Source organism: Centrocercus urophasianus, unplaced genomic scaffold (assembly GCF_019232065.1).
Source record: "Centrocercus urophasianus isolate 14NV4802_14NV808 unplaced genomic scaffold, USGS_Curo_1.0 seq_1, whole genome shotgun sequence".
Taxonomy (NCBI): domain Eukaryota; kingdom Metazoa; phylum Chordata; class Aves; order Galliformes; family Phasianidae; genus Centrocercus; species Centrocercus urophasianus.
In genome coordinates this window covers 152,008-175,015 of record NW_024884141.1, presented here as the reverse complement: position 1 = coordinate 175,015, position 23,008 = coordinate 152,008, and the positions used below count along the sequence as shown (strand labels likewise).

General features: G+C 43.3%; 1 protein-coding gene across 3 annotated transcripts; it reads right to left on the bottom strand.

The window, feature by feature from the left end:
* Window positions 1–8,563: 8,563 nt before the first annotated feature.
* Window positions 8,564–17,834, bottom strand: HIKESHI (heat shock protein nuclear import factor hikeshi). Of its 3 annotated transcripts, none has more exons than XM_042813318.1 (6): window positions 17,729–17,817; window positions 17,303–17,434; window positions 16,845–17,082; window positions 13,201–13,352; window positions 10,354–10,472; window positions 8,564–8,778 (listed from the first exon to the last, which is right to left on the bottom strand). In XM_042813318.1, the coding sequence occupies exons 3-6, from the start codon at window positions 16,993–16,995 to the stop codon at window positions 8,724–8,726; spliced, it is 477 nt and encodes a 158-aa protein (XP_042669252.1). In that variant the 5' UTR covers window positions 16,996–17,082; window positions 17,303–17,434; window positions 17,729–17,817; the 3' UTR covers window positions 8,564–8,723. The 3 variants fall into 3 exon arrangements, with proteins under 3 accessions (XP_042669252.1, XP_042668459.1, XP_042667652.1); XM_042812525.1 differs by having other exon boundaries at window positions 17,326–17,434; XM_042811718.1 differs by lacking the exon at window positions 17,303–17,434 and having other exon boundaries at window positions 17,729–17,834.
* Between the last annotated feature and the right edge of the window lie 5,174 nt (window positions 17,835–23,008).

Below are 23,008 nucleotides of genomic sequence, written 5' to 3'. Positions count from 1 at the left end.
AATTGCTATGATCCATTCCAGCACTTCACTCTGGGCCTCATCGACTGCCTTCATTGCTGCTTCTCCACAAATGGACATCTTAGAGAAAACCAAGTCTTCATCTGAGCTGGAGCCTGAGGGTTTGGGTCTCTCCCAAGGCTTCTGGAAAACAACTCAGGGCTGTGCTAGGTAAGTTACTTGGGATGTGCTACACGTTGATCCAAAAAGATACAATTGAATACAGCAGTGAAGACAGTTGAATTTGCTAAGGATCAACAGGATCTTATTGTTTTTACAATTAAGGTTGTCATTATAAATGCAGAACTCAATAGAGCTTACTGCTGTTGCTTTGATATAGTGGTCAGGAACGTGGAACTCAGTTCTGGGTTCTGCTTGAAGTGTTGTTTACCATCCAGTTCCTCACAGGATCTTCCCTCATCTTCATACAGCCTCCTAAAGATCCATACCAGGAGCATTTCGAGTACAGTTGACAAGTTTGCTTACAGCTGATGTTCACAGCAGAAAACCTGCTTCAGGTACACACAGAGGATCTGCAAAACTAAGTGCTGTCTCTTGCCTCTCTCCAACAAAAAGCGAAGGCAGAAGACCTGAGCTGTGCAATGCTGGTTTCAAGCTCCAAGGTCAAGAGGCCTTATTGGTATTGATGTTACCTCTCTAAAATAAGCCAGTTGTGGTTCTGGGGAGCACAGACTGACTGGAATTATGTTTTACCCACTTAAGCAACACCTTTTCAACTAGAGCAAGATTGCTCTTTCATGGTTAGTCACCTCTGAACTCTGCTGGTATCTGGGAAGAGTCCAAAGTCTTGAACAAAGCTGAGACGTGCTGATACCATCAGGAAGCGGTTCAGAGGGCAGTGAGACTATCCTGCCTCTCATAAAGTATTGTTAGACTCTGAACATTACTCTCAGAAGACAAAAGGAGCAGGCTCGTTCCAATAAAAGAGAATAGGAAAATAATCCTCAACTTCTGGAACAATTCTCCCCACTCAGTTACTAAACAGAATGGAAGACTGGAAGACAACTCAAGTAAAAGGAAGTGGATCCAAAAGGTCTAAGTAAGTTTGCGACTCACATCCTAGGCTATTCCTTGTGAGCCATAGTCTTTCAGATTTCACACATGCATCCAAAGGAAACATCCTGCTCACACACGTACAAAGGCACAGCATTACCCTCCACCATTTCCTCCACAGACTCACCTAACAGGGAGTTCTTTTCTCTTGAATTTCTCCCTTGACCGTTCTTTCCAGTCAACAGCCCTGACTTTCACAGGACCGCTGTGAGGAGGAGCTGAAAGAATCCCTGAAGGTGCAAAACAACATCACCATTAGAACAGGATCTTGGTGAGGTTTCACATGAGGATGACACAGACACTCTTAGGTCATAGATACCACTGACTGAGACTGTTAATTCCCCATCTCCCCTAGTTGTTGGGGGCTTTTGATCACTGGCACTTTGTGCAATGCTTTCCTTCAGTATGACTCATAGCAACATTTTTTTCCCCATTCCTTCATCGTTTCCTTTGTGTGAAAGGTCGGTTGGGAGATGGCAGAGACCTGGCAGTCTCTCTCGGAGAAGCAGCGCTACTTCACAGAGTCTGGGTGCTTTGTATTGGCCCCATCTACACATCCACCCCACAGACATTGTGGGAAGTTCACCGTCAGTTGAAAACAGTGAAGTTCCATTTTGGTACAGATAAGGAGCCTTTTCTACAACCATTTCCAGATGGTGTTTCTCCTCAGAACAAAACAAGTGGGTTCTGTGAGAACCAGCCTCTTCTCCCTGGTGACAGGATGAGGGGAAATGGCCTCAAGTTGCACTGGGGTAAGTTGAGGTTGCATATCAGGAAAAACTTAACAGAAAGGGTTGTGAAGCACTGGAATAGGCTCCCTAGCGAGGTGGTTGAGTGACCATGCCTGGATGTGCTTAAAACCATTTGGATGTGGTGCTCAGGGATGTGATTTAGCAGAGGATTGTTAGTTAGGATAGTATGGTTAGGTTGTGGTTGGACTTGAAGTTCTTTTCCAACCTGAGCAATTCTGTGATTCTATGATTCTAAACACCAACACTGCAGCCAGTTTAAGGAAGAACTCATTACTCAGAAATGTGAATCTTCTAATTTTTTTCCCCCTGGTACATGAAGAAACTTATAAAAGGAATAGAACAATTTGCAGCTGGGATTCACCAAGAATAGAGCTGTGCCTTTTAGCATTCACGTGAAGCACCTGAAATCAGGACAAAAACAAGAACACACTGAGTGCTACCAGGAGTCTGCTCCAACATTACCTTTTCTGTTAATCTTGTCCTTAAAGATGCCTTTTGTCTTCCTCTCCTGCAGTGGTTTGGTAGGTCTTTCACGGAGGGATTCAAGGAGGAATTTTCCATGTTCGGTCTTAAACTGCAGGCTGCAAACAAGAAGGCAACACCTGTACATGCACGAAGGGCACACTCCCTCTGCAGCTTTCATGAGTGACCTTGTCCTGATGCAGAGATATCTTACAAGTTCTTTGCAGTCTACCACTTAAACTGAAATGCCCTCAGAGGCTTTAGTAGGAAATGAAGTTACATGGAAAGGGACTCCAGTGCCTGGAGAATAAAAGACTCCATGCATCCTAAAGATCTCACTAGACTCAGCCTGCTAACAGTGAAGATTAATGCAAAACCTCCTTGCCCCATTTGGTGACTATCCCTCATTTTGAGTGTACCTGAAGAACACGCAGGTCTCCTGTTGTCCAATATACCCACAGCATTTTAAGTTTTAGTTTCAGCCCCTCATTCACTTGGGTATCCTTTCTGACTAACTGCATTGCTTGGGTCACAAACAGAGCTACTTTGCAGCATTAGACTTCAGACCTGCCCCACGATAAAGCTTCCTATTGGCCAAGAAATATCTTCTCAACTCCTGAAGAAGGTATTTAGGATGCACTTTGATTACTTAATTCCCACAAAGTCATGGGAATTTCACAAACACATGACATACATGGTTCCAACAGGTAGAATTTGGTGTGAAGTCCAACACAGAAACGTTTCTTAATTGTCCTGTAATTTTCCTTTCCTTTTGCAGTCTCATCAAAAGGAAAGAAAAAACTACAGGTGAAAATTGAAGTTGCCAGTATTTGCCTGCCTTCTCTTCTATGCTTCACAAATTCTGTCTAATGAATAAATGATGTTTATTTTGCATGATTTATGACAACATATGAGAAATCACTTCTCTGTATTATTTCAAGCAAAGAAGTCTTCAGCAGTCTTCAGGCCTTGAGACAATTACACTTTACAGAATGGGCTTCTTGAATCCAGGTGCTATGATAAGGCCATTGGAACTACCCCCACTCAGTGTGCAGGCATGGAGGGATTGAGTGATGCAGCATGCTCTGACAACCTCCTACAGTTAAGGAAAACAGAGAAGCTGCTCAGACCCTCTGCGAAATCTTCACATAGATTTATGGGCCAATGTGGCATATTTTAGGGCGAGCAACCATTGCTAGACACCAGCCAGACATGCCAAATGTTTCCAAGGAACATCCTGGTTTCAGCTGGGATGTTATGATGCTACGTTTTCATTCCAGGAGAAAAACAGTGTTGTGGTTTAACCCTGTAAATGTTATCAGCAGCAAATACAGTTCTATTTCATCTTTCATCATTCAGTGCAAGGAACATTAAGCATGGAGCGCACTGTGAATGAATCTTTCCAGTAAATGCATGAGCAGCAGGAAACCCCCAGTAATGTGCTGCCCAACATGAGGTGAGAGGCTGCTCATATCATATGTGAATGGTAACAGAAACAGCCTCACCTGGGAAACAGGATGTCAGGTTCAGTACAGACATCAGAAACTCCAGTTTCTCCCTGGGAAATGACCCAGTTCATCGTCCCTTTTTTCCTCTATAACAGAGACAGAGAGAGGCAAGATGATTTCAAGGCAATTAACGTTTGCTAACCAAGGTTGCAAAAAAAGCTGATAATAAAAGTAGCAACTGCCTCCAGCAATGCTCTCCGGCAAAGTCCTCTTCATTAACTTTAGCCTCTCAGAACAACAACCAGAGATACAACTTCAGGGAATTGATTCTAGGAACTTAAACTGCCAGGCTTTCTGTGTGAGTGACACCCAAGGGATTCAACCAGAAAACAAACCTCTTGACTACTGGAGAAGTCAGTGGAGGTGAGCACAGGCTGGTTCTTCCCTCAGCCTTCAGGGACAGAATGCTGCATCCCTCAGCCCGGTGATCAGTATGTAACAGCTACCAGGACATGGTCCTTAGCAACTTGGTCTAAGTGGCCTTGCTTGAGCAAGGGACTTGGACAAGATGATATCCAGAGGTCCATTCCAATCTCAGCTGTTCTGTGATCCTTGGTTTGATCCAACACAGCTGTCTTACATTTCAGCAAGACAACCAACTATACGAGAAGGAATCCAGAGAGCAACTCCTCTGTTGTACTTTACATCTAAGCCAAGTGGCCAGTCAAGTCATGGCACACCAGGAGGCACCAATTCAACTGGCCCTTGAGATTCAGCTGGAAATCCTCTAAGTTGTACTGTGTAAAACTTACATTGATAATAATTTCCTTCAAGTTTCCCACTGTGTCCAGGCTGAGAAGAAAGTTTTCGTAAAACCTCATTTTGACTTTCTTTTGCCTGATAAGAAGGACACCCATGTCCCTGAGAACAAAGTCAATATTCAGTCCGTTTGAGACACAGCGAGAGAGATACATCACGGTCTCCTTCACACAGTTTTCCACGGCATCCAGGGGATGAGATGTCTCCAGGGCAATTGTGGTGTAGTCCAATGGGACAGCTAGTGTAGAACCTATTAACACCAGAGGAGCACAGTGACACATAACTAAGATATTAATTGCAATCAGCTTTCAGCAGTCTTCAGGCCTTGAGACAATTACACTTTACAGAATGGGCTTCTTGAGTCCAGGTGCTATGATAAGGCCATTGGAACTACCCCCACTCAGTGTGCAGGCATGGAGGGATTGAGTGATGCAGCATGCTCTGACAACCTCCTACAGTTAAGGAAAACAGAGAAGCTGCTCAGACCCTCTGCGAAATCTTCACATAGATTTATGGGCCAATGTGGCATATTTTAGGGCGAGCAACCATTGCTAGACACCAGCCAGACATGCCAAATGTTTCCAAGGAACATCCTGGTTTCAGCTGGGATGTTATGATGCTACGTTTTCATTCCAGGAGAAAAACAGTGTTGTGGTTTAACCCTGTAAATGTTATCAGCAGCAAATACAGTTTTATTTCATCTTCTCACCAGGCATAATTCTTTTAGCATAGTTAAGATCAAAAATTCTTCTCATAATGTTGGACATTTGAAATACAGGTCTGTGAATGAGTAAGCAATCATTTCTTCCTATATGTAGCTCTTGTGTATGAACAGCAAAAGTCCCCAGTCCAACTATTTCAACGCTCTAGAAGGAAGAAAAGGAGAAAGGAAATTGGGTAAAGAAAAATTAATGCAATTAGAAGGTTTCTTAAATCTCTAATGCATCCTGGAAGGATCAGGTGATCTGGGTGATCTACTCTGGCAGTGAAAAATAGAAACTGAAAGCATCAATCATTTGAGTATACCAAATCTTATTTTTTTTCCGTAAACGCTCAGAAAAATCTATTTTGTGGCACACTTGTAAACTGCATTTTAAAGCAGAAAAAAAAAATAGCAAAGGAAGAGAAGTACAGTTGGATACATTGATCTACATTAAGCTACCGGAGTATGAGAGGAAACACAAGGCACGATGATTACCTTGCTCAGTGCCAACTGCTGCCGAACATCAAGAGACACCTGATCCCAAATCTGCACGATCTCTGCAGAGCAAAACAAAAGACATGGCATGCTCAGTGTCCCCGAACTTACTGCCACACAGCACATTCCTAAACCAATTATTGTACTTTGAATCACAGAATATCCCAGGTTGGAAAGGAACCACCAGGATCGTCGAGTTCAACCCTATGTCTGAGAGTGGTGTCCCAATGCTCCTTGTGCTCTGGGAGTTCGGGGCTGTGCCCACTGCCCTCTGGGTCAGTAACCCCCCGTCTCCCCTGAAACAGCTCCATGCCATTCCCTCAGGCCCTGCTGCTCCCCACACATCTTCCCCTCCAAAACCTCACCTCACCTCTTTTCAATGCTCTCTAATAGCTTGATCATAGAATGGCTTAGGAATGAAGGGACCTCAAGGATCGTCAAGCTCCAAGCCTCCTGCCGTAGGCAGGGCCAGCAACCTCCATATCTAATACTAGATGTCCTTTATTGTAGCACCCAAAATCGCATGCAGTACTTGAGCTGCACCAGCACTGAGCAGGACAATCCTTTCACAACTGAATAGAGAGTATCATGAAAAAGCTCCGGATGCTCTTACCTTTGATTGTGAGAGACATCAGTGTTGGAAACAAGGCTCTTTCAGATGCTTTCCAGTCACCTTTCCGTGGCCAGAAAAAGGAAGTCATGGCTGTCATTACTCACCCTTTAGGTAAACACCTGGACCTGAAAGTTCAAAGATGTTTCTCTCTTGCACCGTTATAAACACCCTCATCTGGATGTCAGAGGAGCCATCCAGTGCTCTCCCACTGCCTCTCCTTCACACAGCAAAGCAGCACAAAAGAAAAGCAGACACGAGAGCAGCAGGCATTGAGAACAGAGCTGGGCAGCACCAACCCCTAGGTCACAACTGACTCCACTGTCACTTGCGGACCAGAAGAAGGCTGCTTCCTTTCCCTGCAAGGAGCTTCGCCTTGAACTGACCATTTTAGGCAATACCTCATCCCCAAAGTCCCAAAGTCCCCTTGGGCTACGGGCTGAAGTGAACCACAACCTACTTGGCTACAACATCTGGTAGTGAATGAGCACGTTTTATCTTTCTCCTGAATAAAAGAACAAATGAGAAGGTTTGTGTGATGGCAGGAAATGAGTAGAGTGCTGTTTGGTATTCCCTTCTTCATAGCCTGGAGACAGCAAAGTGCTTAATGGGCAGAGAGGTTACCTCTCACATGCAGGGGTTTTACGTCCATTCACCATCAGTATCAACACAGACTGTTATGCAAGTCCACAGTGAAAATCCACCTCCAAATGGTCTCACAGTAAGGGAGAAACCTAAAACAGCATATTGGAAAATTAACTTCCACACCTCTGCACTACAGTATTTCCACACTGTTAACCATTTGTGTTTTGTAGGATACAAAACTCATCATGCCTGGAACAAGGTGGTGAGCTCCAGCCCAGCACCACTGCCTGCTTCCCCAGAGCGAGCTTTAGAGTGGCTTCTCCTTGAGGTAATGGAACATGACAGCTGCAGAGAATGGGATGATAGACAGAAAGTCCATGACACCTGGAAGCCTCTTCAAGGAATTAGGAATATCCCCAACCACTACCATTTGCACCCAAGCATTTTTAATGCATTCAGACACCAGCATCTCCATCACACATTGACACGGGGTGGAGGAAGCATCAGAAAGCTGTTCTGCTTTGTCACTGATTCCTTCTTATATGGCTGCTCCAATATTACATGTAGGAAAACAGAGTGTAGTGGTGGTGGGCCTGCTTGAAACATCACACAAACTTCTACAACAGACCAGGGTGCTTAAAAACAAACCTTTTTCTTCATTGCAGTAGTGCTATGGACATCGTGCTGTCTGGAACATTAAATATTTGATAATACTGAAGAGAAGATGCTCTCTCTACTAAACAAAGGACAGCAGCTTCACCCAACATGACTCCTACCCTCAGCATCACACAGAAAAAACATTCTTTACGCTCTGTTCTAAGTTCTGACAACAGAAAAGCTCCACGGAGAGGCTCATAGGATCAAGACAACCTTCTGTTCACTCCACATCAATGTTTCTCTACATAGACACCAATAATTTCCCCTCAAACACTGCAAAGGTACCTCACAGATCTTGAAGCGACTTAAAAACATCTTGATGTAACCTATTATTCTTATTTTCTCTATAGAAAAAAACCTCTACATACCAAGAAGCATTTTTCTCCCTCTCCTCACTCCTCATGCCTTAAACAGAGAAAGCTGAATGGAGACAAAACTCACCAAGTACCTCCACTGTCAATAACCTGTCACCTCACAGCTCTAGGCTGCAAAATACAAATCTATTAATCCAAGTACACCCCTAAGAGCTGTTTCAAAGGTATTTATTTGGCCAGTGGGGAAAAAGTCCCAGAGACTACTCTACACTACATAGGGAAAGATCAAGACAGATACCTGGGATCAAGCTCCATAGCATCTTCTAAAGAGAGGGAGATGTACTATCTATACAAGCTGGGGACAGCAATCTTAGCTGTCCATGAATTGAAAGTATTTACAGAGCAAGGACCAGCAAGAAAAACATCAGCATACTCTCAGTTTCCCCATCTCCTGCACAATGAGACTAAGTTAACTTCACTTACAATTAAACACCACCTCAGAACTTCATACAAGCATGAAACTGCTTTGTCATTTCTCATTTTGTAATTCCTTCCATTTTAAATACAGGTTCAAAAGAGTCTTTCTACACGTACATACTGACTTTTGCTGTAGTCAAGCATTTCCATTGAAGAAACACACAGACAAGCAGTTTTCACAGATTTTAATTTTAAATAATTTGAGAAATATAAAAGTTACAAGGTGGTCTATTCAGACTAATCGTTTTTTTTTCTGCCTCAGAGTTCTTCAGTGAAGTTATCTGCTGTATATTTCAGATCAGAGAGCACTTCAAATGACATGATTCAAGCTTATGTTTTCCAGAAGAGAGGGTTCTGTGTCAGGCGTCTCTGGAAGTTCTCATACCTACAAAAAATAAGTAAATAAACAAACTCTAATAGAAATCCTGAGAAATTAGTCCCTGTTATTTTTTTCCTCTTAGCAAATAATTGTAATTTCTACATTTATTGTCCACAGTAATATTTTAGCAAAATATAATAATTAACAGAGTGGAATGAAGCATGCAAACATGTCATCTTAATTTCACTTTTCTAACCAGCAAAGATGTGCAGACAATGTTGGAATTCACTACAGATCCAGAACAGTGGGAAAAAAAATAAACAAAAAACAACCAAAACCAGAGGAAGAACAATTTCCCTGGCTTTCTCAACTTGCAGACTCTGAGCTACAAGAGCCTGGACAGCCCTTCAAACCACCACAAACACAAGCTGTAAGGTAACACAAGCTACTACTGCTGAAACAAAGACAACAAAAACCTCTACATCTGGAAATTTCTAAGCCAATTCCAATTAGAGAAGAAATTCTGAAAGGTTTTATTATCATCCCACTCATATTAAAAGAGAAGGGTTTTTAATTAATGGCATTTGAAGCATTAGTGCATTTCCATTGCAGCTAGCCCACTGCAGAGACCTCAGATATATACTCAGATACTGTTTTACAAGCTATAATTAAATACGTTATAATGACTCACAAACAGATGAAACTTTTTTTTTTTTTATAAATCTCTTTTGGCTGTAATCAATTTAACAGATTTACATACACAAACATGTTTGCTTTATTGGAGTTATGCCTCACTTCACTTTACTGTTTAGAACAAAGGCAAATTGAGCATTACTCAGGGAGCAGCCAGCCATTACCCTGCTTTTCCAGCCTGCCTTCCCTCTGGTTTTTCACTGGAGACTCCCCACATGTGGGATGCTTACAGTTACCTCCTATTTAGGAAGAAATCTGCATCAAATTACATTTCCAAAGGAAACATATCGCTTATGTTAATTGCTCACATACTCATGCTGACCCATGCTGATGACTCAACTATCCAGAAAGCCCAAAATACTATTTTAAGAAGGCTTATGTCAATAAATATTGAGGAAAAGAAAAAAAAAGGCTACACTTATAAACCGTAGGAAAGAATTTTTAAGACATTCAGAAGCACTGCCCACAGTTTACCTCCAGAGAATCACCATCCCTGCTAGGAAACCTCTTTTAAGCCAGCTGCTGGAAAACAACTCTCAGGGAGACTGTTTCATGCTGGTGGCAGAACCACGTAAACTTGGAACGTGTTTTCTCCATCCCTCCCACCTTCTTAAGCAACAAAACCCTGATGGCTACAAGCATAAAAACAACTTGTAACAACAGACAGGCATCAGTGTTCCATGTTCCCATTACTCAAAAACCTGCAGCCAACAACACACTGCAAATCGACGTGTATGAAGGGTGACATTTCCAGTGCAACAAAATGCACAGGCTATAAAAATTACATGAAAATGGTGACAAGTTTAAAACCAGTAGAAAGAGCATCTTAGCTTCACAACAGCATTTCTGCATCATCTTGCTGGAACACCATGACAGTAATACTTAGAAAAGAGCTGTTTTGATGCCGAGGAAAAATATACAATAGTTACTAAAGATAGTTTCCATTACCATTTCAGAACTACATTTGCAGGAATGAAAGCCTCAGAGGGGTTTGGTGTCATCTGTGCCTGAGTAACAGCAAATGAGGACGCAAAATTATAGAAGTTATCCAACATTTTCTGGGTGAACTGAAATAAAAGAAAGATACTAAGTAAGTACTTTGTTAAATATGGTTTGTTGTGCAACATGTCAGCAGATACACAACTCCTATGCGAAATAAAAACAGCACTGTTATCTAGAATCTCGTGGGAAAGTAGAAACATTAGAGCAAGAGAAGTCAGTTTAAAAAGAGATCAAGATATGATAACTCTTAATTTTGCCCTTACATCCACCTACTGTTTAGAAAACATTCTCAGATCTTCACTTGTGGCCTCCTTGGCCAATGTCATCCAACTGGATAAAGAGCTCCAGGAAGAAATATTCTTTGTGACAAACAAGTGATTCAGTCACAAACCATCAGGTGAACAGCAGACCAAGTTAAAGCTGAGAAGCCCAACTCACAGCAAAACAGCCATTGTTCAACCAGCAGAAAAGTCTCCAGCAATCTGCCTCATGAGCAATAGGACGAGAGGGAACAGCCTCAACTTGTGCCAGGGGAGGTTCAGGTTAGGTATTAGTAAAAACTTCTCTGAAGGAGTGGTCAGGTGCTGGAACTGGCTGCCCAGGGAGGCAGTGGAGTCACCATCTCTGGAGGTGCTCAAGAAATGTTCAGATGTTTTACTTAGGGATGTGGTTTAGTGGGGAAATATTGGTGGTAGGTAGACAGCTGGACTGGATGATATTGGAGGTCTTTTCCAACCTTGATTCTATGATTACAACTCACTGCCAGACTCCAGCAACAGGGAAACTTCCTTCAGCTATGTAGTCTGTAATATTTTCTTCTTTCCCCTACTTGCTGTAGGAGAAAAATAAATGTGTTGTTTTGGTGGGGGAACAAATTATTTCCAGAGACAGTAAAATGATAGAGCAAAACAGAATCTGGAGCAATATACAGAATCATACAATAGTTGGAAGGAACCTCTGAAGATCACCTACTGCAATGCCTGTGCCATGGGCACGGATGTCTTCCATGAGTTGTAGCTGCTCCAAGTCCTGTCCAACCCAACTCTGAACATTTCCAATCATAGGTTGCCCACAGAAGCTGTGGATGCCGTATCTCATCACTCCCATCATGAAGAACTTCTTCCTAATTTCTGATCTAAACCTACCCTCTTTCAGTTTAAAACCATTGCACTTGCCTTTCAAAAAGACTCTTAAAAACTCATTTGATGTACTGAACGGCCACGATAAGGCCCATGCAAAGTCTTCTGTTCTGCTGAACAAACCCAGCTGTCTTCACAGGAGAGGTGCTCCAGCTCTCTATCATTTTCATGGCCCTCCTCTGGATTTCTCATGCTGACGCCCCAGAACTGGATGTAACTGCTCCAAAGCTCCCCTCCACCTGCTCTGACACGAATGGATCGGAAGAGCTGATGTCTGAGAATGAGTAGCCCACCCTCAGCCTCATCCCTCTCACACTACTGTCTCACTTCTTTCTATTTACTTTCTTAATATGATAATTTTCTCTAGCTACAAAACCACATATAAATATAAGATAAAGCTTCATAAACCCTTCTAAAAATGTAGTGGAAGAAGAATGCCACAGTTTAGCTTAAAAATCAGTTAACATACTGCTCCCTATTAAAAAGGAAAACCCACCTAATTGGAGAAACATTTGTTGCTAATGTTATGCAGTAAAGAGCTGTTTTTCTTCTTTAAATATTGTTGCCAGAAAAATCCACCAGTGGAAATGCAAAACAACCTGAAATATACCTTATTAACCTATGACTTTATTATAGGAACTAATGGAATAAAAAATATTACTTAGACGTCATTAGCCCCTAACTTCCCCAACCCCAAAAATCTGTTAGCTCTTATATACAAAAATAGCTGTAATCAACTACTAACTTTCTCTAAAAGAGACAATTACCTATGTGAAGATACTATTTGCATAAACTGTCAGAGGACATCAGCTTCATGATCAGGATTACTGTTCAATTACCAGTCTACTTCAGCAAGTATCTGTAGGAAAAGCGAGCAAGAAAAAGCCTCAAGAAAAGCCTCTTCAGCTCCTGAAATCTTAAAAGGTAACGCCAGAGCCATCAGTTTTAGAGAAATTAAGACTTGATATTCAGATCAAGTTCGCCCTGAACTACTGTTAGAGTGTGATCTAACTGCCTGTGCTGGCTGAGGATTTCCAGAGGTTGAGACTAACAGACAGGATAGGCAAAAACTGGCCAGTATTGCAGGTTTCACACAAAAAGAAAAAAATCCTGTTCCACAGGATGAAGAAACAACAAAACAAAACACATTTCTGTGGGAGAAGACATGATTTTATAGTTCTGCAGAACTACATCAGAAGGATTTCTCAGGAGTCAGTGGTACACCTAGATACCTGTATTAATCCAGCCCATATATACCTTGAGTAATTTCTGACCATCATTGCAGAATGCTGTGCACTTAAATTGCAGCATCTAAAATCAGCATAGATCCACTGTCTCACGTGCATTTCACTGCAGTTGCTCCTATAGGGAAGTCTCGCCTACTTTTTGTAACAGTGACATGGGTATGATAGAATGCATTGGCTGAATACAGAAATACAAAATCTGATCCTTTACAGGAGACAGCCTTCTAGTGTAAGAAAAAGTCATTGCAAATTTTCAAACTATCCATCCAAACGATCTGGTGACAAATTGGTTACACCCCTAAAACCACCCGCAAAGGCTTCGTTTTGTATTTTGAATTAATTCTTCAGAGCCCATGCTTTTAAAACTTCAGAACTGCAGAGGATTTCTGAGAACAGGATGTTTGCAATACCTCCGTGAACGAATCTACCGATGACACAGCAGCATTTGCCACAGGAGTCTGCTGTGCCAGGTTCTCCAGCAGCTCCACCGAGATGCCGATCTGGGCCACCGTTGGTGTCTGCGGGAGGTTCATGGCACCAAAGGGGTGCTGGCTTCCCTTCCCTGAAAGCACCACAAACAGCACGTTAGACCTGATACAAGCTTGAAGACAGTGCTGCTGGCATTCCAGTGTTTCTTCTGTACGAGGTCCCTGGTGGGAGGTGTGGAACACATCTTCCCTATCGCAGAAATCAGACAGCACAGTCCAAACACAGGTACATGTACGCACAGGCACACACACTACAGAAAAACAGGAAACACACAGCACTGCTGCACAACAGCTTGACTCATTCAAACGTGGTGCTTTTGAACCTGTTTATGCATGAAAAAACAGACAACGTTCCTTCAAGATCACTCTGACTTGAAGCTACCCCTGAGCAGGGCTGCACAGCCCCACATTTCATCAAACAGCTCGAAACCACCAAGGGTCAAAGAAATAACCATGGAGCAGAAAGGCCTCTGGCTTTGCAGAAGCTATGAACAGAACAATGCATTAAGCAGAAAAACACCCCCAGGTTGCATATTGCTCTTGCAGGCATCATCCCAGTCCCTGTCATCACCTGTGACTCAGTATTAACCAGCAAATCCTGCCTAAGCTTTAGCTAGAAGCTCTGCACACAGTGACAAACACCGAGAGACAAGTGGCTTTCATCACACAACCCTCTTTAGGGGACCACGGTGCTACTGGGATGATTTTTTTTTCCTAAATAAATTCAAATAATTGCAATGAAAGAAGTACTGATGCTTCAGCAGCCCTCTCTGCTGTCTTACTAGCAGCAGGGAGCAAAGCCAATCAATAGCTATCCTGCAGACCTACAAATACTATATGGAGCTGCAAAAAAGTGCTAACTGAAATCTAAAGTACCTTCTGACTCAGTTCCACTACATTTCCAAGCACTGTTCTATGGACACTTTAACACAGCTTTTTAAAAATATTAAAAGTTAGGAGAAACAGCTGAGAAGCCTGCTTTTAGACTTCACAAGTTTCTACCAAGACTACTGAGAAGTACAGTCTGACTAACTTCTCACAGCTCTACAGGAGCTCTACAGGAATCTTTTCGATGGTACCATGGCATTCTTCTGAGACACCTTCAGAACCTGATCTGGAAATCTCTTATTCAAAAAGAGATTACCTGAGTAATAACACCTGTAATCAAGAAAAAGAGTCTGAGTTAATGATTCAGTTTCCACTCCACAAATGAATTCTTCATATTCAAGTGCACTTCCTAAAAGCAATTTCTCCTTTAGTTCAGCACTGATAAACTACTGGTCCCAAACTTGGAAACACGTTCACCAGCACTGGCCTTCCTAAGTGAGCAGAAGGATAAGCAAACTAAAAATCCTGGGGCAACACAAATTTCCTTGACCCTCACTGTCCAGAGTGCCTAACACTCCTAACAGCACAGCCACTCCTTAAGATGTCCAACACAGGCAACTTACATTGCAAAACCAGCACATTCCAGACACTGAACACACTGAAGAGCTATAAATTGTGCAATTAACCTTTCCCAAAGCTGCTGTATTCAAATCCTGAGCCACTTCAGCTGACTACTTACAACCACAGAAGTAGCACATGCTGGCCTTTATCACACAGTAGGAAAGAAACTGATACAATCACTGCTTCACAGGGAACCGACAAACAGTATGGAACAGAAATTTGTTCCAATCACACTTAACAACGGAATAAGCTCAAGACAACACAGCACACCACAGAGCAGCTGTTAATACAGCTATATAACATCTCCAGCAACAAGCTGATGTCACAAAATATACTTCTAGTGATATTACTAAAATTACACAACAGTAATTTGAGTTTTATCGTTTAAGTGCACACGTTCCCAACATAACCTAACAAAAAGCTGACATTGTGGCTACTTCTGCATGCTACACAACCGTTCCAGCTCATAAGCAGAGCAGGCAGCCTCTTTGTTCTATTAGAAGTTGCAAAGCCACACATTAACTTCATTGTGCTATTTGTCATCCAAGCTAGCCCTTACCATCTTTGCTTTAGCATGCACTCAGGAGGTCAGAAACATCTGCCCAACCTGCACGTTTCTTACAAGCCTGGGTACAGGCTAGCTTGCTTCTCCTAACCCCAACCATCTAAGTGACAACATTAGAAACACCTGGACAATGGAGCTACCTCTTTCTTTAATCTCTTTACAGAATAGCACTGCCACCTACTAGCTAGGGAAAAAAAAAAAAAAAAAAAGGTACTCTGAAGCAGGACACATCCTGGCACCCCACTGGTTTGCTGAAGGGTGTATCATTGGAATTTATCCTCTTCTTCCATTTCACAGATTCATATCAGCAGCAGGCTCCAGCAGTTAGCCTGAGACAGTCAAACGTATTTCAGAAGACAGTAACACCTCTCCAATTCCTTTCTCCATAATCACTCACTTTTGCTTCCCCTTTTCAGTCTGTCTTCCTCACTGAACATCCTCACGAACTTAACTTCCTCGTTATCACAGCAACAGCTCATTCTGACTCCAATTCTCAAATAAGCAGTATACAACAGGAACAGCTGATCAGAGCAAGCACAGCATTGCCACCTGACATGGAAGCTCATCCTCAAGCACAATCCCTTGCACACTGATGCGACCAAAATGTTGAGACAGAAGAAAATGTAGTTCAGAACAAAGTTAAGATTTCTCCCTTGAAAAATATGGTTAAAGGTACTGTTCTGCAAAAGCATCTGAAGTTACCTTCACCTACAAAGCTCTCTGAAAATACATACAAATAAGGAAGTCTTAGGAGCGTGATGAGCACGCTGCAGAAGTGACAGAAAAAACAGATGATATACACTTTGTTCTTTATTACTGAAATGCTTTAAAGCTGCTTGATGGACATATCTTCCCTTAGGAGCAGAAAGCTGTGTCTTGGGGGTGGTTTGTCATTTTTACAATATGCATAACAAAAAATGCCCACATAATTATGTATTAACAGAAAAAATATATACATACACACACACTGCTCGGGTAGCATCAGCCTTCCCTCAGTCAGCTCAAAACCACCAAAAATATTTGGAAGACTGATTTCCACTGACAATATTCCTTATTGGACAATTATGCAGTGCACACTACCAGAGGCAGTGAGCTTTCTGAAGTGCTACACCGTGCTTTTTTCACCGTGCTACACTTCGCTCATTGCAAAACCTTTCTCGGTGCTACAAATACAACAGCTAAACAGCTGGAGCAAGAGGAAATATTGCAGCACTCTCTAGCTGAATGCATGAAAACCACACCAAGGAAAATACAGACTCATTCCTAATCAGCTTCTGTGGAAGCACTGGAAAACACGTCAAACTTGTTGAGCTGAATTTCCAGATTTACACTGCATACAAGATAAGAGTGGGAAATTTCATTAGGAACACATACACACAGACTTTCACAAAACTGACTGAATGCTTCTAGTTACTTATCTGCTAGGGACTACCTGAATACAGAGAACCACCTTTACAAAAAAACACTTAATAAAAACACCTTCTGACATTCACTTTCTCATACATACAGTAACACATTCATTATGCTGACTGCTATGTTGTTCTACACTTACCAGATTTCAAACCAGAAATTTTAAAGATTGCACTTGGCTTCTCATTAGTAACAAACCCCAGCAGCTGCCACACTGCCATCCCACTCTGGTCCGGGTAACAAAAGTAGACAGATCCTCCCATTCCTTCAGGAAATGGTACAGTTCCCAGCATGAAGACCACTACGTGGTTGATGTTTTCATAGTCTGGTAAGTCAAACACAAATTTGTCTTCGGCCACTTGCTGGGGAGCTGCTTGTACCTACAGAGAACAAAGCCTTCATTAATGTTTTCCATTTCTGGCTAACTACAAATAGCCCTTTACAGAAACATACCTATGGTGAGACATAACTAAAAGTGAGGCACGTACTAACCTAAACAGCACATAGCCAGATGAAAGTCAAACAAAGCAGAACAACTGCCACAAAAGTATCACTGGAAAGGCACAACAATGTTCTACCTACGCTGGAAGTATATCCTACCCAGCACTACGAGAGCAGAATACCTTCACTCCCCACGTGCGTAGGAGGGAAATAAGGTGCAGAAGAGGTTGCCAAGTCTATAAGCAGTGGCTGTTGACCACCTGGCTGGCACAACCCCCGGAGCACGGCAACCTGTTCACACAGGAAATACAATAAACCTTCAGACAGGCGGCACAAGGACGCCAGAGACAGATAACATCCTCCTCTTCACCCCAGCTGCCACAACCCTGCGGCCAAGGCACGCTATAGCGTTAAAATGGCTCTTTTAAGCTCCCGCCTCGCCTCTGAAGAGCCCAAGCCTGCTTGTCAGCAGAAAGGACAGGATCCACAACGGAGCTGCCCTGTGGGGACTGGAGGCAGGAGCCGGCCAAGGCGCGGCCCCTCGGCAGTCCCACCCGCTCCGAGCGGGCTGAGGGCCCCGCTCACCAGCCTGCCCGCCACCAGGCAGCCGAACATGGCGGCGGCCGCCACCGAACCCCCCTCAACCGCTCCGCTACTGCCGAGCCTCCTCCATCAGCGGCGGCTGCCGGAACTGGCTGTGCCGCCGTCAGGCCGCGTGCCGCCATCACTTCCGGTTCGCGCGCAGACTACAACTCCCATGGCGCACCGCGCGTCCCCTGCCCCGGGAGGCGGCGCGCGGCACTGCGTTTGTTCCGTTTGTGTTCCTTGCCCCGAGGGAGTTTGTTGACTCAGTAGCAGCGGCGCCCGTGTGGCTGTGAGGGCCAATGGTATCATGTGTTGCGTTACAAAGTGCGTGGCCAACAGGTCGAGGGAGGTTACCCCTCCCCTCTAGTCTTTCTTGTGCTGCCCTGTTGCACGTGTCCCGTTCTGGGCTCCTCTCCAGCAAAAGGCCACAGGATTTGGGCCCAGAGAATCTCCTGTATGAGGAAAGGCTGAGAGACCTGGCGCTGCTTGGTCTGAAGAAAAGCCGACTGAGAGGGGATCTTCTCAGTGCTTATTGGGTGGAAGGCAGGCAGAGGAGACAGGCTCTTCTCAGTGGTGCCCGGTGGCAGCACAAGGGGCAATGGGAACAAATGGGAACACAGCAAGTTCCATACGAACACAGTTAAAAACCTTACTGTGAGGGTGACAGAGCGTTGGAACAGGCTGCCCTGAGACATGGTGGAGTCTCCTCTGGAGATACTCAGAAGTCATCTGAATGCTTTCCTGTGCAACCTGCTGTAGGGTACCTGGTTTGGCAGGGGGTTGATGGGCTCGATGATCTCCAGAGGTCCCTTCCAACCCCTGTGGTTCTGTTATTCTCTAAAATGATGTATTTCTTCACATGGCACAGATGCTGCCAGTCATAAATACAGGAATTTTATGTATGCTCAAAAAACGTTGCATGTGTTCAAAGAAAAATACAACTTGACTTACAGTTTTAAACTGTAATTGGGGAGATTTAGATTAGATATAGGAGGAAATTCTTTACTCAGAGGGCAGTGAGGCCGTGGCACAGGCTGCCTGGGGAGGCTGTAGGTGCCCCATGGTACTACATGGTACTACAGTTGCTTTAACTACAGAGGATGCAACTCCAAACCAAACTGCTTTTACCTTGTGCTTTTACTCTTGTGTATAATTTCTGCAGGCTGGAGATGAGGCACTAGGATTTCATCAAGGCAGCCATTCCTATCTCTGAGTTAAGATATGGCTGATGAGCTCTGCTTAGTGAAGTGCAGAGGGAATTTTGTATCTTGTTTCTGTACCTAGAAATTGAAGTTGATGTTGAAAGATGAGATCCAAAGTGTTTAAATTCAGATAAATTTGGCCAAAGAAATTAGAAGCAAATAAAATCTGCATTTAGAAAACTAAAAAAAAAAATCAAAAAATAAAGCTTAATTAAAAAAAAAAACAAAAGAAAACAATCTGATTAAACATGCTGACATGCTCTAAAAGTACACTGAGAGAATACTGACTTGACAGAATACGGTAATGCATTAACATGAAACAGAATTTGTCTTCACAGATATAGTGCAGAAGGTGGCAGCTTCTACTGGTGAGATTTTTGAGCCTGCATCAAACCTTCCACAGGCAGTCTCATGCCATGGTTAACATCATGCAGCATCTCGGTGGACCTGATAGGAACAATTCTCGTTCTCTGTGGGCAAGCTCAAGAATGATCTTTGCTGTGCCATCACTCCTTGCTGCCAGTGCCTCTCAACATCTTCCAACTTTTTGTAAAAATAGGGAAAGACTGTGACAGCAATAGGATAAACTTCAATGCAGAAGGGGACAGGGACCCTTTTGCTTTCATTTCACAGACATTTATACATCTCAGAGAAGATAAGGAGCAGAGCTGGAGCCCTGTGCCAGATTAAGAGGAAGAACGTTCTGGTGGCTGAAAATGTCTGCTCTCTCTTTGGGCTATGGGTTGAAATTAGCGTGTGGTAATTCCCCACCTTTCTCTAACATGCCTAAAAAATACTTAACATTTAACATCTCTCTTAATTCCTCGGTGCTCTAGAGAATATCCACCTATAGACCAATGGCAAAATGGCATAGCTATGGCAAGCGACATAAATTACATATGAACAAGACTAAAGAAAAGAATATCATGAGACACCAGATACACCTTCAGGTCCTGCACATCACCTCGTATATTATTCCTTGTAAGGAATTAGCTCGTTTGAATTTGTAACACTGTGATAATTTGATCAGTAATATGCCTTATTACTATTTATCACTGTTGACTGATAATGCAATTTTTGTGTAGGCATATTTTCTTTAGAATTAACATGATAATTATGTTTAAATAAAACACATTTCAAGTCCTGGATTGATAATTCACCTCTTGACAGAAAATGAAATATTGAATGAAGAGAGTGTAAGCTTTGGAGGGGTGAGAAGGAACAGCTCACAGAGATTAAGTCTCTGTTTATAGGGAATTTCTCTGCCAAATTAATGCAGTAACTGTTAAGCTGCAACCATGTTCTTTGTGATCCAGGGAAGCTCTTAATCTTCATTGCTTGCTCTCTCCTAGGTATCATAGCAGAGGCTTTCTGAGCTAGATGGAAACAAGGTGTTCTTCAATTTGACTGCATTGTGTGTAGAAGCCATTCTTTTAAATCTTGTTCTGCTATTTTTTTATGGTATATATTCAGATATTTTCATTCATGCTTTAATCTTAATCACACTCTTGTTTTAGCATTTTTGTTGCAAGTCAATTTTAATCACAGAACATGGAACATGCCAAGTTGGAAGGGATCATCAAGTCCAACCCCAGGCTCCACACAGGACCATTCAACATCCAAACCCTACGTCTGACAGCAGCGTCCAGACCTTGAACTCCAGCAGCATAGTGCCATGCCCACTGCCCTGGGGAGCCTGTTCCTTGGCCATTACCCTCTGGTGGAGAGCCTTTCCCTAATCCCAATCCAACCTTCCCCTGATATGGCTTAGATTCTGGACAGGTTCTGCTCTTAGGCTGGCCCTCAGCTGTCCACCAGAATCATCCTCTGTGAAGGAGGATCCTGCACACATCCCTGCCCACTTTGCAGCATTAGAGTTCTTGCAAAGGGTGGTGTTGCCTTTCAGAATTCTGAAAACATAAAAAATGCAAAATATAAAAATCCCCGATGCCTGCTACCAGATGGAGTGACCAACCTGTGCATTGCAGTGTGTTTTTGCATAGGAATAATGAAAGCAAAATCTAGTAAAAATCATGGTGCTGGCCCACTGTTTTTATTATTATTACTATTATTATTATTATTATTATTATTGGGAACGGCGGCGCCCCCTGAGGGGGAAAAGGGGGAGAACATAATGGAATAAATATTTGCTTGATTCACCTCTTAAATTTAGCAAGAAGCCAGGTGTGAGAATTGTTAAGGCACTGGTGCAGAACTGCCCCAGTCCCAGGTCTCATTTTGAATCTGAACTTTTGCAAGGGAATTCTTCCACTTGGCAGGTGCTCTTCCAGCTGGCCCTGCTGATCTGGAAAGAAAAAAGGAAAGTGCTTTAAAGCTTGAGATGTTGCAAATTAGTGGAATGTGGCCAAGCTCTCTCTGGTGTGCATTCACTGAGGCACAAGGAGAAATCTGCTAATTAGGCAAGAGCTCATTTCACATTGCCAATTTACTATAGACCTCTGAGATTAAACCATGTCTAAAAGCCACAGGGCAGATCTAACTTGTATCTTGTAGGCTTGAGCTCAGTAGGACTCTCATGTGCTCTTGCTGAGGCAGGAGTTTTCTTCTTTTTTCTTTTTTCCCCAGCTGAATTCTGGGGAGTTTATTCTGCTCCCCATCCCAGACTTCCAGACCAGGGGATAGAGTACCCTGAGGACAGTCAGTCTGACTTTTAAAGACAGATGTAAAGAAGACATTGAGAACCTCAGACTTTTCCTTATTCTCAGTGGTCACATTCCCTGCTGCATCCAGTAAAGGATGGAGATTCTCCTTAGCCCTCCTTTTGCTGTTAATATATTTATATAAAAGTTTTTTGTTCTCTTTTACTCCAGCAGCCAAGTTGAATTCAAGCTGGGCTTTTGCTCTTCTTATGTTCTCCCTGCATATCCTAACAACTTATTTGTTCTCTCCCTGAGTTGCCCGTCCCTTCTTCTACAGGAGGTAGATTCTCTTTTTCTTCAAGAGTCTCAGGAAAAGTTCCTGTTCATCCACACTGATCCTCTTCCCCACCAGCACATCTTACAGCACAGGGATCAGCCTGCTTCTGCACTTTCAGGACTTCCTTCCTGAGGAGTGACCAGCCTTCCTGGACCCCTTTACCCTTCAGGATTGAATCCCAAAGGACCCTCGCTTACCAGAGTCCTTAACACTTCAATCTGCCTTCCAGAAGTCCAAGGCAGCAGTTTTGCTGCCCCCCTCCTTCACCAAGAATCTAGAGCTCTACCGTTTTGGGGTTGCTCTGCTCTGGATAGCTTTTGACCTCCATGTTTCCCCCCACTCCTTCTCTATTTGTAAACAGCAGGTCTAGCCGGGCATCTCCCCGGTAGGCTCTCTTTCCAGCTGCATCAGGAAGTTATCTTCCATACACTCTAGAAATCTCCTAGACTGATTCTCCTGTGCTGTGTTGTATTTCCAGCATGTATCAGGGAAGTTGAAGTCCCCCATGAGAACAGCAGTTGGCAATCACACAACTTCTGCCAGCTGCTCCTAGCTCATCCATCTCTGGTTAGGTGGTCTACAGCAGACCTCCACTGGAATGTCCAACTTGTTGGCCCTCCCCTGATCCTCACCCATAGAGGCTTAATCTTATAAATCAAAATGCTCTCTAACATAGAGAGCCACGCCATCGCCCCTCCTTCCTTACCTCTCCCTTCTGAATAGCATATAGCCATCCATTGCAGCACTTCAGTCATGGGAGCAATCCCACCATGTTTCTGTAATGGCAACTAAGTCATAGTTTGCTTGCTGCAAAACAGCTTCCAGCTTCACAGAATCAAAGAATCACAGAATCACAGAATGACCAGGGTTGGAAGGAACCTCAAGGATCATGAATCTCCAACCCCCTGCCACACGCAGGGCCACCAACCTCCACATTTAATGCTAAACCAGGCTGCCCAGGGCCCCATCCAACCTGGCCTTGAACACCTCCAAGGACGGGGCATCCACAACCTCTCTGGGCAGCCTGTTCCAGCATCTCACCACTCTCTGGGTAAAGAATTTCCCCCTGATGTCCGAAAGCTTCTCCTATTTCTAGCCTATGCTGCATTCATTAGTGTAGATGCACTTCAGCTGAGCTTCT